Raw genomic sequence first — 14013 nt, 5'->3', positions numbered from 1 at the left:
ATTCAAAAAGTACAGGCTGCATTTTTTGGCGCAAAAGGAAGTATTCTTCTGGCAGCTGACAGTGGTTGTCTGCGATTAACGCTTTTGTTTTCTGTCAGGTACAGCTGTTAAATATACTCTATGCAATTACATTGTGATAACAATCATGACATAAAATGTTTCATCCAGACATTTCACAAAACTCATTTCATTAATGAGTGCCTAATTCATTCAATCATCATATGAAACATCTAAATCTTTCACACATTTCATGAAATCATTGTTCATATCATTAAAATCAAACTGTGGTATTACAAGTATTCTGTAATTCAATCACTTCCAAAGTATTTGGGGAAAAAAGAGAAAAAAAGGTAAAAAATGATAATTCATTAACATTATCAGGGACTTATCAGAGCTGCAATTCAGAACATCAAGAAAAAGTAATTTTGACTGTCACCCCTCAACAGAGAAGCCAAGCTCCTGGAATTAACTTTGGGCTGCAAACTCAAACTAAACACACTAATATTGTGGATAGACATAGCAGGCATTTGCATTTGGCAATAGAGTGTGAAAGAAAGGCTATATGGTACAAAAACAACCCTCAGTGACAACATGTTGTTCATCATCACCGCCCCACCCCCCAAAATGGAATCAGGAGATTCTGAGTCTACTGGTTTTCTTTTTTAATCCTTGACAAAAAATAAAACCCTGAATACTGGACTGTATAGAGATTTCTCTGATTCAAAGCCCCGAGTTAAACGCCCAGTCTAATTTTTCATATAGTAACCCACTTCAGCTATAAATGTGACTATGTGTGACAGTGCGTACACTAAATGCCGTATTTTAGGCATACACTAAATATCATATTAAATCTGCATGTACTCCATTCCTGATCCACTAATATTTAAAACACTTTGCAACATCAGATATTAAATTCAGCTCAATCCAGAAAGTAGTTCTTTTAAAAACAGGATGTATTTAACCTGGATGCCATTATTTTTAAGTTGAATACCACAGAAAATCCTACCTAAATTATCTTGATCTCTGGAACAATGTTCTAAGAGATGAAACAGAAATTCAGATGTATCCAAATTGTTCCAGATTAAACAAAGAACTATAGTTAACTATCCTGTATTAGTAAAATTATGAACTCTTTAAATGTCTGTCTGTGTTTAAGATAAAAAGAATTTTATCTTAATAACTCTTATGAAGCAGCTCATCATTATGGCCTGGTACCTGGCACCCTCTAGTGATACTCTGAAGAGCTGAAGATAACCAGCTTCTCAGTAATGCTGTTTATCATACTCCTCTCTTCTACTACTCCATGCAGTATCAGCTCTATGTCATATATTATCACAGCCTTTTTGCTTCCCCTCAGTTAAAACTTTGAAGTAGAATCCTAAGCTGCCAGAAATTCAAAAGAAATGCAACGCTTCCTGACAGAGGACAGGAAGCAGGTAGGACCAAAACAAGGAGGACTAAAAACCAAAGCAGAACAAGCATTTTTTCCTATGGTATTTCCTCCTTCCATCCTATTCTGCAACAATCATCAGAAACATATACTTGCTATAATAATTAATAGTTAATATACCTAATAACTGGTATCTTGAGCTAGGGCTGAATAGTGTACACGGACAACCAATTATTTAAATTCTGACTAGCTGGTACTTCTGCAAATAGAAGCAGCTAATACTGTTTTCAATATCAAAACATTATTTTACCCATTTAGGACCTCATTAGGTTTCATTATTCTCTGTATAACTGAAATTTTGGTACTTTGGTTACAGCTGTGTGATTATTCATTGACACATATGGAATTTTCAATGAAAGATATTTTGAGATTCTTGTATTATAAAATACCTGTTTTAGCTCATTTTAAAAATAATATTGGCAGCAGGACTGACTTATGTATTTATGTTTATTGATAAAATACATATTTTAAAATATCATATTTTATGTCATATATAACAAACTATAATGCTTTAATATTTAGCTTGACAGGCATTTAGAAAAAATATCAGAAGAATTTACTTTTAAGCAAATACAAAGATTTCCTTTGCTCTGGGCATTCTATGTTAACACCTAAACTATGCTTAAAGAATGATGAAAGGCATACTTACAAGATCATAGTTATAAAGTGGCTGACAAACTTTTTCAAGTGTGGATAAGTGTTTCACATTATCTTTCGATTCATTTGCTGCATCTGTGATTTTGGCATTTAACTCTTGCCACATCTAGAGGGAAAACAGTCCTATAAAAAACTTCATACATAATGAACTATTTCTTTAACTTGCACTGATTTGCCAGAAGTAAGCCTTGGTAAACTAATTTTTAAAAGGCACTGCCAAAGCAGGCAATAAAAGTTATTTTCATTTATGATAATTTTTGTCTGTATCTCTAAAAATGTCTTGTTCTTTCTCTTAATACATTAAGCACACCAGCACCATACCTAAATTTTCCTCTCTTAATTCTCCTCAGGAAATCTCTCTTAGATGCAATGAAACAAAATAAATATCGCAAGCTTTGTCTACTATAGTGAAAAACAACATAAAAAAGAAAAAAAGAATTACCCTTAGTAGTTTAGAATGTCCAACGTTCAGAACATTAATGACAGCTTTGCAGTTTGGTCCTTTGATCTGCTCGATAATAAAATTAAATTTAGCAGACATACATTTCCAGTGCTCTAGTTCAGTCAGTGGACCTGAATCATCAGCTTCTTTCCTCATCTGCTTACTCTCAATCAGCACCTGCAACCAATTTGAAAAAAACCAAACGTCTACTATAGAGAATAGACAAATCATTATAAAGAAGAAGAGAAGAAACACTTTGAGGATACTAACTTAAAACTCGTAGTTATTGACACATGAAAATGGTTCTGATTTGGAAAAGCATCCTAAGTCTGAATTGCACTTAATCATATTCTTAAACTGAAATGAAGGCAATTAATACATATGTTCAACTGCTGTCATAAACTGGGTGAATCTCAGCATATATCCGTATTTTTTTCTTTAATCAGAATCTACGGATTGAAATGCACCAAATGTAAATTCACTTGTAAAAAACTTGAAGAACTATTTTAATAAAAACATTAAATATCATACATAAAGTCATAAATGTACTCATTTGTATGTTGATAAATGTGCAGTCAGCTATTTTTACGTCTTTTACATTTTTATTCTTGTGAGCTAAACACACTAAACATAGTATGCCCTTATAAGTAGAATATGTCCCAGTCTACACAGATTCTGTATTTTGACAAAGGGTTCTGTGCTTTATCACGGAAGTCTCAGACACTAATTTCTTGGATAACTGAGACCTTACCATCTAAGACTTACACAGGATAAAAAATACCCTAATGGGCTTGGTCAAAGATCTTTCTAAGAGTAGTATCTCATACCATGACTGGCAGCAGAAACTTAACAGGTAATGTATAGAGTATACCTAACTGTGTATATATATCCGGTCCTCGCCAGTGTTATTACTCCTGCATCCTTCTGTCCTCTCCTTCTTACTATTTGTGTATTAACTGTTCAGAAACTCTTATTCTTGCTAGACTGTAAGTTTCTAGGGATAAGGACTACCTACTTAACTTCACTTGTGCATAGAAGTGAAGTGCTTGTCTTACTCAGGTGGAGATGCAGCTGAAGCCTTCAACTAACTTCAGGCAAGTCTCGTATCATTTATAAATATCTATCCATATTCATGCTGAATTGATATGTTAAAACAACAACTTACCCGTTCAATTTGTCTATACCATATCATAAGTACTTCCTCTAGCTGGTGAACCATATCAGGATTATCAGCTGCTGCAGTTACTTTCTCAAAGGACTGGAGTTTAGAAAAATTAATGTAATCTATTTTTTTCAACTCAACAGTTCCTTCAGTGCTTATTATAGCCCCTGAAAAAAAAAAAAAGCTATTACAATGCAGAACCAATTAAGACTCTGAAATTAATTTCTACCAGTATAAGCAATTTAAATTTGGGAATATATGTCTGCAATGTTGTTTCAATATAATAGCCATTTTACTGCACTCGCATAAACCAGAAAATTCTTATTTTAAATCCAGTGTTCCTCCTTAAAAGTAACATATCACTAGAGAATTTTCTTAAGTAAATAATCTACCCATGCATTTGTTATGCAAGTAATTGATCATTTTATTTTTCCTTGCAGAACGGGAGAAGTTCCTTACCTATGTGCTACTGCCTTTAAACGGAAATTCTTAAGTAGAATTCCTTTACTTTGATTGTTTCCTAAATGCAATGCTTACCTTCTAAAAATGAAAGGTATCTGTTAATTGCTTCCACGAAATTCTGTTTGTCTTTTGTATCTTGTTTGGTCTGACTTAAAGCACCCCAATTATTTGTTGCGAGGATAGCAGGGAGAAAAATCTTTTCTATCATATTCCTGACACCATGCAGGAGTCCTTCAGTGGCATCCAAAACACCAAAGAATATATCCTGCATTGTAACAGAATGATTGTCAGTAATGCAGTACCTTAGACTGGAAACAGTATTATAAAATCAGTGTATTTTTTTTATAAAGGCACTCTAATTTGCCAATGAAAACTTTAATTTAAGGAGACAAAATCTTTACAAAATACTGATACCTACAATGTGAACATAAGATACTGTGTTCAAGAAAAAAGGGAAGTCAATAATGATTTAATACAGTTTTAAAAGGCTGCCAGATTATATTTTTGTAATTTCAGTTATTTCCCTATCATACAGAAAGTTTGGAAATTTTTTAGATATTACATAGCAATTAAGAATATTCTAAATGTCCCCATCTACAATTAGGTACTAAGTAATGAAATGCAAGTAGCAAAAATGTTCTGAATGTCTGTATCTGAAGTTATATTAGAAGCAATTATCTGATGGACTGTATATTACTTTGGATCAGATGAAATTTTTGTCTATTCTCCAAAACTAAACTTTACAAGTTCTATTTTCAATATTCCAATATTTTAAATGTCCCTCAAATCAGCAAATATTCACGTAACAAACTTCCTAGAACATAAATTTCCTTTTCTCATCACTTCAGTAAGGAATTTGACGCAAAAGTAATATTTATGACCAATATTGACTCTTGATAAAGACAGATCTTGTATCTTACTTCTAATAGTGCTTTTCCTCCTTCACCTTCTCAGCTCTCAAAAGGAGTAAAACATTTTAAATATATAATATGAAGTACATAAATTAATAATGGATTTTCTATCTGAAGAATTTGAAATCATATTAATTAGAAGATACATATATAGGACTGATTCTTATCAATTTACTGTCCCTTGAGCACTGCCCAAGTATTAAGATATGTAGCTATAAAGGAGAATGAAGCCCACACTTATCTAATAATTTGTCTTATATAGTTGTAAAGCAGAAGAACTCATGCTACATAATTTACGTAGGATAAAAGTGTATTTCATGCATTCAAAGATACATAAAAGAGAAAGGTATGAGTAAACTTTTCTTCTCCTGGTATTTGCAATGAAGTCTTCTCAGTGAGTCTTTCTAGTTTAGAGATTTCCTAAAATGTACTTAGTGGCTTTAACCTCTTCAGAAACAGCAAGGAGAATGAGAAATTAATCTAAATGCTGACTTCTTTAACAAGAGTCCTGTAAGACACTGAATTCACAAGATATCCTGAGTATTTGCTGAAGTAGTACTGCTATTCATTGTCTACCCAAAAAGGAGAGCAAGGAGCATGATATAGCTTAACATTCAAAAAACACAGTTACCAGTAACTTCAGTTATGTGACAATAGTGAAACAAATAATGAAACAAAAATAGCTACTTTTAGAGTTTTTAGTTTTTAAAATATATGAGAGAATACCTCATGTATAGTTTTTGCACTTATAGGGCTGTCATTCTTACAACGAACGAAAAATAAGCATAGTCCTACGAATTTGTCTGGTGTATTGTCCACATAAAATCGCATCATTTTACTTCCTTTTACAACTCCTGGAATTGTCCGACCACATTCTGAAAAGAATTTCATAGGTGTCACTATTTTTAAAAGTAAGGTTATTATAAAATGCTTAAAATTAATATAGTGAAATAAAATTCAACATTGAAATAATTTATTTTCTTCTCTTGTGTGTAAGAGAAGCAAAAATGGCAGAATCCTTGGCTGTACTTAACCACACAATTAAAAATCTACACCAAACACGTAACACATGTCTTTCAAAAGCAATTTTGGCACACTGTGCTGCACTGAAAAGGGAATTTGCTCAGGCCCATCATTCTGGGTTAATTTGCTGGTGACTGAGGTACTTTGTTTATTCGCATTCACACTATGAAACAAGATGTCATGCCTAAGTAAGAAAATAGAGAATATGAGATATCCTCAGGTCCTCTGTAGACATAATCCTATGCAATTTGATTGTTTCACATAAATAGGTAAGGGAACAGCGTGTTCAGTGCTTAGAGGATCATTAGGGATTTTAGACATTAAATTCTAATTCTCTACTGAGCATGTGGAAACTGAAAATTTTCAAATATTTATAATAAATGCAAATTCAGACAGGTTTTCTAAAAGTACTTTCTAATGAACTGGGGGCATAACTCCTTTAAGAAAGAGTTGCAACCACTTTAAGAGAAGTTTAAGACTGAATTTTTTCTAAACAATTTGACTTGAAGCAAGCATTTAAAACAGGAATTTTCAGTCCTTATAGCAAAAGACTGCAAAATTATGAACAAGTAAAACCAGATTTTATTCTGGGAAACATTAAACAAAATTAACGATAGAAGGCATTATTACGTCTGCCTGTATTAATATTGCTAAAAATTTACCTATTCCTGGTGCTTCTCCTTCTTGATAGAAAACTCTCAACGTTTTACTTCTTCCCTTGGCAAAAAAAGAGTCAAAGGCTTCCAACTGTTAAATCAAAAAGTGAATACTTGTTACTCAAAATATTAAATTTTTATGTGCCTTTAAGACATGCAAAAATAATTTGACCATGCCACTATTTAAAGTTTTGGTGGCATGTAATGTTTATCCTCAAATATTGTGAGGAGTTACAAAAGAATAGATATTTCAAGTATTGCCTTCAAGTACTGAACCTACACACACGGGCTCCTGATAATTGTGTATCAAATGTTTATGGTCTTGTCCAGTAATGCAGAGACACTGGAGGATATTCTGTCACTCAGAGAGATCTGTAAGTCTAAAGTATCAACTGGAAGTAACTGGCCATGAAAGACTTAGAAACATACACAGCACATTTGCATGACTTGACATACCCTGTTATTGCTACTCTACCCCTAAATGTAAAATATTCATTTGTAAAACAGGAGTAGCATGACACATGAGGATTTTATTCTGGAGACATGAATTGGCCACATTGGCTCCAAAACCTTTTCATGATGACAAAGATTTTGGTGACCTCTGGAAGGACAATGAGATCACATCTGAGGGAGACCATGCTGCCCCAAAATTAGCTTACTGTACCTGTCCATAAACTGGCCACCCTAAAACACTATGGGTCTCTAGATGGCCATTTTGACTTTGTCATGCTATACAATGTGCTTTGGATAGTAAGGATGCAAAGCTTTGAAACAAATGCTGTTTGTGTATGGATTACCATTCTGAAGAACTTGCCTGAAATTATAGCTACGGTTTCCAAAATCTGAATTTTCAAACTGCCTTAGGCAATTTGTGTGTCCTGGTAAAACCAGGATATGTGATTTAGCAGGAAGTGAACAAAGCTCTGAAAAGCACTGAAAGAAGGTTTGGAGGAGATCAGAAGGTACTGATCTGGGCAAAATCCAACTTCTTTCACAGTCTCTGTAGTTATCTGCAAGGATGACTAACTCAGCAAGATGTGACTGGGCATTCAAACTGTCCAACGGAAGGGCTCAACCTTGGTAGTGAGACCTCCTGTTTCCTCCCTGTCAAAAAAACTCAGAAATTTAGCTAGCAAGTATGTCTGGAGATGCATCACCCGTTCAAATACAAAGCATGCACCTCTAGATGTGGTATATTTCTTATAAGCATGATTTTTTACCCAAAATAAACAAATATAAAATCTGAATCAGAATGGTGATAGGTAAATGAGTGACACACAGGTGGACAGAATTTAAACCCACTCTTTTGAGAAGACAACATTGTGCAAAAATAAAAGAGGTAAAGGCAAGCCAGCTCTAGAAATGCATGCTGCGCTTTCATGTTGGTTAATAGGCACTACTGAATAACAGGGTTAAAACTGAGGAAAATACAGAAAAATTCATCCCCAAAAATAGTGAAACAAAAGAAAAATTGGTAAAGTACTGAAAGGGCAATGACAAAAGTCAGAAAAAGATTCACTACTGCAAAAAGCACTCCAACTTGAGAGGAAGACAAAGGCGAACAGTAACTTTTGGACTTGTATGATTTTACACAGGAGGTAAGACTCTGGCTTACTGCTTCTGCAAATAGCTTCTGGTTCAAGTCCATGTGGTACAAATGCTCACTGCATGAATACACATACAGGTTAATGCTTTAAAGGGTAAAACTTAACTCATGGAGGTCAAAGACGTGATATGTATATGGGAATTTACTAACTGACAATTTGTTAAAGGACAACGTTGACACAGCCCCAGCAGCCTAAACTGTTTATGAATAAACTAAAACTGGAAAGTCAAAAATTTCCAACCATAAAAAGTTTTCAGATGGTCCTGGTGACAGCAACCCCATCCCCAAACCAAACCAAAACTTAAAAAAAAGGCTTAAGAACCCAGAGGTTCTCAAGTGTCTGAATTAATCAAACTCAGTGTGCAACAGCAGTTTTACATGAAGTCGGGATGATCTAAAACTATATACCATTTAGCAACTGTAAAAAAAGGAAATGTTAGTTGATTGACAACACTTAAAGCACCTCTATGTTGCGTAAGCATAAGAAAAAACAGGACTGTTTAAGTACATTTTATGATATATAAACATCAGTAAACAAACAATAAACAACAAATTTGGACTGGGACTAAATTTGGCTTGTAACTGAACAGCTGAAGTTCATAGAATCATAGAATAGTTTGGGTTGGAAGGGACCTCTAAAGGTCATCTAGTCCACCCCCCCCTGCCATGGGCAGGGACATCTTCAACCAGATCAGGTTGCTCAGAGCAATGTTTCCAGGGATGGGGCATCCACCACCTCTCTGGGCAACCTCTTCCAGTGTTTCACCACCCTCAGCGTAAAAAATTTCTTCCTTATATCTAGTCTAAATCTACCCCCCTTTAGTTTAAAGCCATTCCCCCTTGTCCTGTCACAACAGGCCCTGCTAAAAAGTCTGCCACCGTCTTTTTTATAAGCCCCCTTTAAGTACTGATAGGCTGCAATAAGGCCTCCCCGAAGCCTTCTCTTCTCTAGGCTGAACAACCCCAACTCTCTCAGCCTTTCTTCACAGGAGAGGTGTTCCAGCCCCCTGATCATTTTTGTGGCCCTCCTCTGGACCCGCTCCAACAGGTCCGTGTCTTTCTGATGCTGAGGGCTCCAGAGCTGGACACAGTACTCCAGGTGGGGTCTCACCAGAGCAGAGTAGAGGGGCAGAATCACCTCCCTCCACCTGCTGGCCACGCTTCTTTGGATGCAGCCCAGGGTACGATTGGCCGCCTGGGCTGCAAACGCAAGTTCTAACAATTGATTTGTTTGCTCAAAGGAGACAGTATCTGGCTGAGTTTTGAATGCTAAGTCAAATCTCTCTAACAGACAAAAATACCATTATGCAACCAGAGAAGGCAAGGGCCATATCCTTTTACGTACAGCCATACCTGAGTTTTACTAAAAGAACAGTTTAGCTGGTTGCTCCTGTTTGTTCAAGCACTTTGAAATACTATGAAAGACACAACACTAAATACACACAAAGAATGTCTGAGCTTTCAGAAGTTCCACAGGTTTGGGATCTACTCACTCTACAAACCCACTTTATCCCATCTTTTAAACATTCAAAAATAAACAAAGCACTCAAAACTGGAAATTATTTAATGGGTCTTTCCAAATGCAATTACATTAATTAAATGGCACAGGATTAATCTTCCCTTTTATTACTAAATAACAACCAATTTTCAAAATGTTCCTATGAAGTTACACATATTTTTGCAGAATCTTTGGCATCTCAGTGAGAACTAGCTTAACAAATAAAGACTATTATCTTTAGAATATAATAATGTCAGGCTGAGATGGATAAAACTTGTTGGAACTGGTGGATGTGACAAGAATCCCTTGGGTCAAAATAACTGCAGTAATTACATTTTCCTTGAGGTAAGAAAGATGAAAAAGCCACAATCAAAAACCCTGTGAATGTTTGCAAATCTGCCAGGAAACTAAGCTGAATGATTTAGTCAGGTATCATTTTAGATGAGTTGTGTGCCTTATTAATCACATTTTCTGGCAGAAACAATCTAAATGATGGATAACACTTCATATCAAAGGGGCAATCTGCTACCTATTTTGATTAAAAATTGAAATCAACAAACATACAGAACAGACTCACCGAAGGGGCATCCAAAATCATTTCTTCCACAGTTGTTAAGTCTAAACCTAGCGTGATACTGAGAACTTCAAATACATATTTATATGAAGCATCAACTTTTGTTCTTCGATATTCTCTTGCTTCTTTGTATCGAGCCTAAAACATTAAACATGTCTTTCAAACTAAAAATATACAAAGTGTTCGCAACAATGACCTACTACTTAACTTGCAACTAATGCTGAAATGTATAATCTTGTATTATAAGACTACATAACTGCCCTACTCTTTAAAAATATCTAAATTTCCAGAGGCTAACAGAAGAACAAATTATTAAGAATTATTACAAAATGGAAAGTCAACTCTGAGGATATGTCAAGGAAAAGCAAACATTAAATATACTACACTAGATTTTAAAATATTTGTGTGCCATATGAACTGGTTTTATTTTTCACATTCAATATTTCAATTTGTTATATTAATACAGAAAGGTCACAAATCAATTTAAAACTAAAGTATCTAGAGTGGGTAAATATTTGCAGGAACTAAGCTGGGTACAGCTTTGCTTCAGTGTAAATTATTCAGTTAGCATCTCCTGCTTCCTTCCTCTATTACTTTAAGGTAAAATGTTAAAATACTGCAAACATTAAAAACAAAGACTCACTCACTTTCTACCAGGAATAATTTAATAAAAGAACTGAGTATAAACAAAAAGGAAAGAGGCAAAAAAGAAAGAAAAAGAAAAAAGAAATAATTAATATAAACAGAATTTAATCATCTAAGAAAAGAACCAGATATCTATTTCAAGACCTAAGGTTGAATACTAAACCTGTTTTTCTTTTAAAACTTCTTGCAAGGACAAAACTCCACTAGTGCCCCGGCAAAACCTAGACAACCTTCGGCTTGCAACAGAAAAAGACTCTTGGGAAGAGGAAAAGCTTGCTATTTGTCGAGTATGGCAAATAGATCTGGCTACAATATCTTCCGGTGTAACAGGAGCAGGCACAGAACTCTCTGCAGTGAGATTAGGCCCAGCACTATTTGTGGCAGCAAGACCAGGCCCAGCGTCTTCTCCAGTGTTTGAGCTTTCTTTATTATTTTTTCGTACCCCCTCCATTCTGAAATCTGAAAAAGAAACTGTGTTTATTAACAATCCAGATTTTTCAAGTCTACCTTTTCAAGAAGACCAGAAGGAAGAGCAAGGTAGGGAATAAAAACATAAAAAATGAGAGCATCTCAAAAGTGACTTCCCATGTATATAAATTTAATAGTCTCATCAAGTCCTCTTCAAGTTCTTAAGATAACAGACATATGTGTATACATTTTATGATAGGTTACAAATGTCAAGCTGAAGATGACTACAGAAAGATTTTTTAAAAATAATTTATCATACATTTATGTTTTGTGGACTGAACATCTTTCTATATAAATAATTTTTAAAAAATATTAATACTTCCACTGAATATCTGATTACTGAGAAATAGAAATGGTTTAGAATATAAATGATGTTTAAATTTTAGTTTGCAAAATATACACATATACTCAGCAACTGACCTTACCAAAAGCCTTGCATACACTTCCATACCACGTCTTAAAGCATTGCTCACATAAGCACTTACACGATTTTTATACAAATGCCCTGCCATGCATGATATTCTTAACATGTGTGTTTGCAGAAGTAATGCAAGATGGAGGGTGTTGGGCAGTATTTTTTCAGTGGAAAAAAATTAATTTAGCATCAGATATCTTCAGCATGATGAAGCAGTCAGACTTTCTCTTAATTCTGTGCCTAAACCCTGGAACGCTGCAGTTCATAGGGAATGGATACCATTCTTCAACAGGAGAAAGGAATTTCTCAGTCCCTCTCCTGGTGGCCAAGGACTAGTAGGTTAATCATACTAGATGAGGATTTCTAAAACGGCCCAAAACAAAGTATATTTATGGCTGACTGCTAAGCAGTAGGCTGGTATGCAAAGGTGGCCCCTTCCATTTTCTTCCCCTTTCTACTCCACTAGCACATAAGCCTGGGAAAGGTTTGGTTTGTGAATCCCAAGCCCATAATTCAGGACTACAAAGAAGCATCTAAATCCTCTCACTCCATGTTTTCCTGTTATGGGGCATACTCATCCACTTGCACATGCTGGCTGCCATCAATCCCATTTGGTAGATCTTAACACTCATAAATATATATATATAAAATTAAACGTTTTATTCAGTGTCCTCAGATCTACACATGGATTGAGCAACTAGTCTTAAGGCACTGTAATCATCAGTAGAGCTATACCTCAAGTCCTTATCTTGTGTCTAATTTTCCCTCTAAAAACAGCTTGTTCAGTTTCACAGGGATGTTATAATGCAGAAATATTTTATAAAACAAATGTTAAGGTAGGTCATTAAGGTCATACCCAGGATAACAGATAAAAATAAAAGCACAGAAATTGTTGCTCTACTCAGAGTACTATTACTATAAGAATTAAAACAACTACCAAAGACTATGCAGTAGTTTTTACAAAGCCTTAGGGCAGCTAACCACGTGTGTAACTGTGTATTATACTCTCTTAGACACTATTGCCTGATTCAGGAAATAGAAAATCAGAAGCAAGGCTGACATGGAAGGCAACACCTGGTGCTACATTACTAGCTCCTTATTTTTGCCCATGATTAGCAAAGTGGCCACTGTTCTATGGACTTTGGCATGCGATCACCTGTTATAGAAAATGTTCGTCTCTTTCTCAAAGTAAAAATACTAAGAAAAAACAACTTAGGAAAGTCACAAAAAAAAAAGAAAAATGTAAAATCTAAATTAATTAATTCCTTCCTTTTCCTTCATGTTTGTCTGACTGGGCTGGTCATCTATAAGGTTAGCAGTGGTACTTTCCTCCTTGACCTTCAGGTGGAATAGCTTGGATGTTAATTTCCTTGCCTTTTAACTGGTTCTCTTGCAGTTCGACAGTGAAATTGATACCATTCCCTAAAGCTCAAGATGAGAGAGGCGGTGTTCTCACAGCTTTCCTTAAAAACAAAGACTACATTGTATACTGGCATCCTCCCTGACTCCAAACAGCTATACTGAAGACGACTGGTGGCTCAGCTGAGATTTTCACACTTTTCAAAAACCAGCATGACCTCCAGCTGTCTACCTATCCTAGTTGTAACAGCTGATGTGCTTTTATATTAAAACTTTCTTTCCTCCCTTCCAGGGTGCCCTAAACCTTGCCTACCGGACCTGTTCGCGCAAGGAAAGTGAGTCTGCACATGCCTTAGAAGGTAGGAGGATGAGGTGAGGGAAGGAAGGAAGGAAAAGCGGAGAATTCCCAAGCATAAAGCATGAAGGATAACGACTTCTGGCTCTCTTCTAGAAAGCTGAGGTGCCTCAGCCGGCACTTTGGCAGAGACATGCAGGCAAAGAGCCTCACCGACCTGGCTGCTGCTATGCCTCACAACGCGGGGCGAGGGGAGCTGCCCCCCCCAACCACACAACCCACGGCGGTTGCCCCCTCACAAGACAGAGCAAGCGGTTCCAACGCCTGCCGCGAGGAGATTCCTCCGCGCCAGCCCTCCTGCCTCGGTGCTGGGTCTATACGGCGCGGCGG

The 14013-nt window shown here is 35.8% G+C and overlaps 2 protein-coding genes across 2 annotated transcripts in view; one reads left to right on the top strand and one right to left on the bottom strand.

Annotated features, from left to right (window-relative positions):
- DNAH8 (dynein, axonemal, heavy chain 8) overlaps window positions 1-11321 on the bottom strand; it is a 146215-nt gene extending 134894 nt beyond the window's left edge. The window contains 8 exon segments of the mRNA XM_009331077.1: window positions 2100-2213; window positions 2550-2726; window positions 3715-3878; window positions 4249-4438; window positions 5811-5959; window positions 6770-6854; window positions 10445-10579; window positions 11250-11321. Of these exon segments, the coding sequence (XP_009329352.1) occupies window positions 2100-2213; window positions 2550-2726; window positions 3715-3878; window positions 4249-4438; window positions 5811-5959; window positions 6770-6854; window positions 10445-10465 (900 nt within the window). The 5' untranslated portion in view covers window positions 10466-10579; window positions 11250-11321.
- Window positions 11322-13115: 1794 nt separating this feature from the next.
- GLO1 (glyoxalase I) overlaps window positions 13116-14013 on the top strand; it is an 11036-nt gene continuing 10138 nt past the window's right edge. Inside the window, exons 1-3 of the mRNA XM_009331122.1 lie at window positions 13116-13157; window positions 13621-13700; window positions 13780-13988. Of these exons, the coding sequence (XP_009329397.1) occupies window positions 13116-13157; window positions 13621-13700; window positions 13780-13988 (331 nt within the window). The remainder of the gene's footprint in view (window positions 13158-13620; window positions 13701-13779; window positions 13989-14013) is intronic.

Source organism: Pygoscelis adeliae, unplaced genomic scaffold (assembly GCF_000699105.1).
Source record: "Pygoscelis adeliae isolate BGI_AS28 unplaced genomic scaffold, ASM69910v1 Scaffold218, whole genome shotgun sequence".
Classification (NCBI taxonomy): domain Eukaryota; kingdom Metazoa; phylum Chordata; class Aves; order Sphenisciformes; family Spheniscidae; genus Pygoscelis; species Pygoscelis adeliae.
Note: the sequence above shows the minus strand (reverse complement) of the source record. Positions and strands in the feature narration are given on the sequence as shown.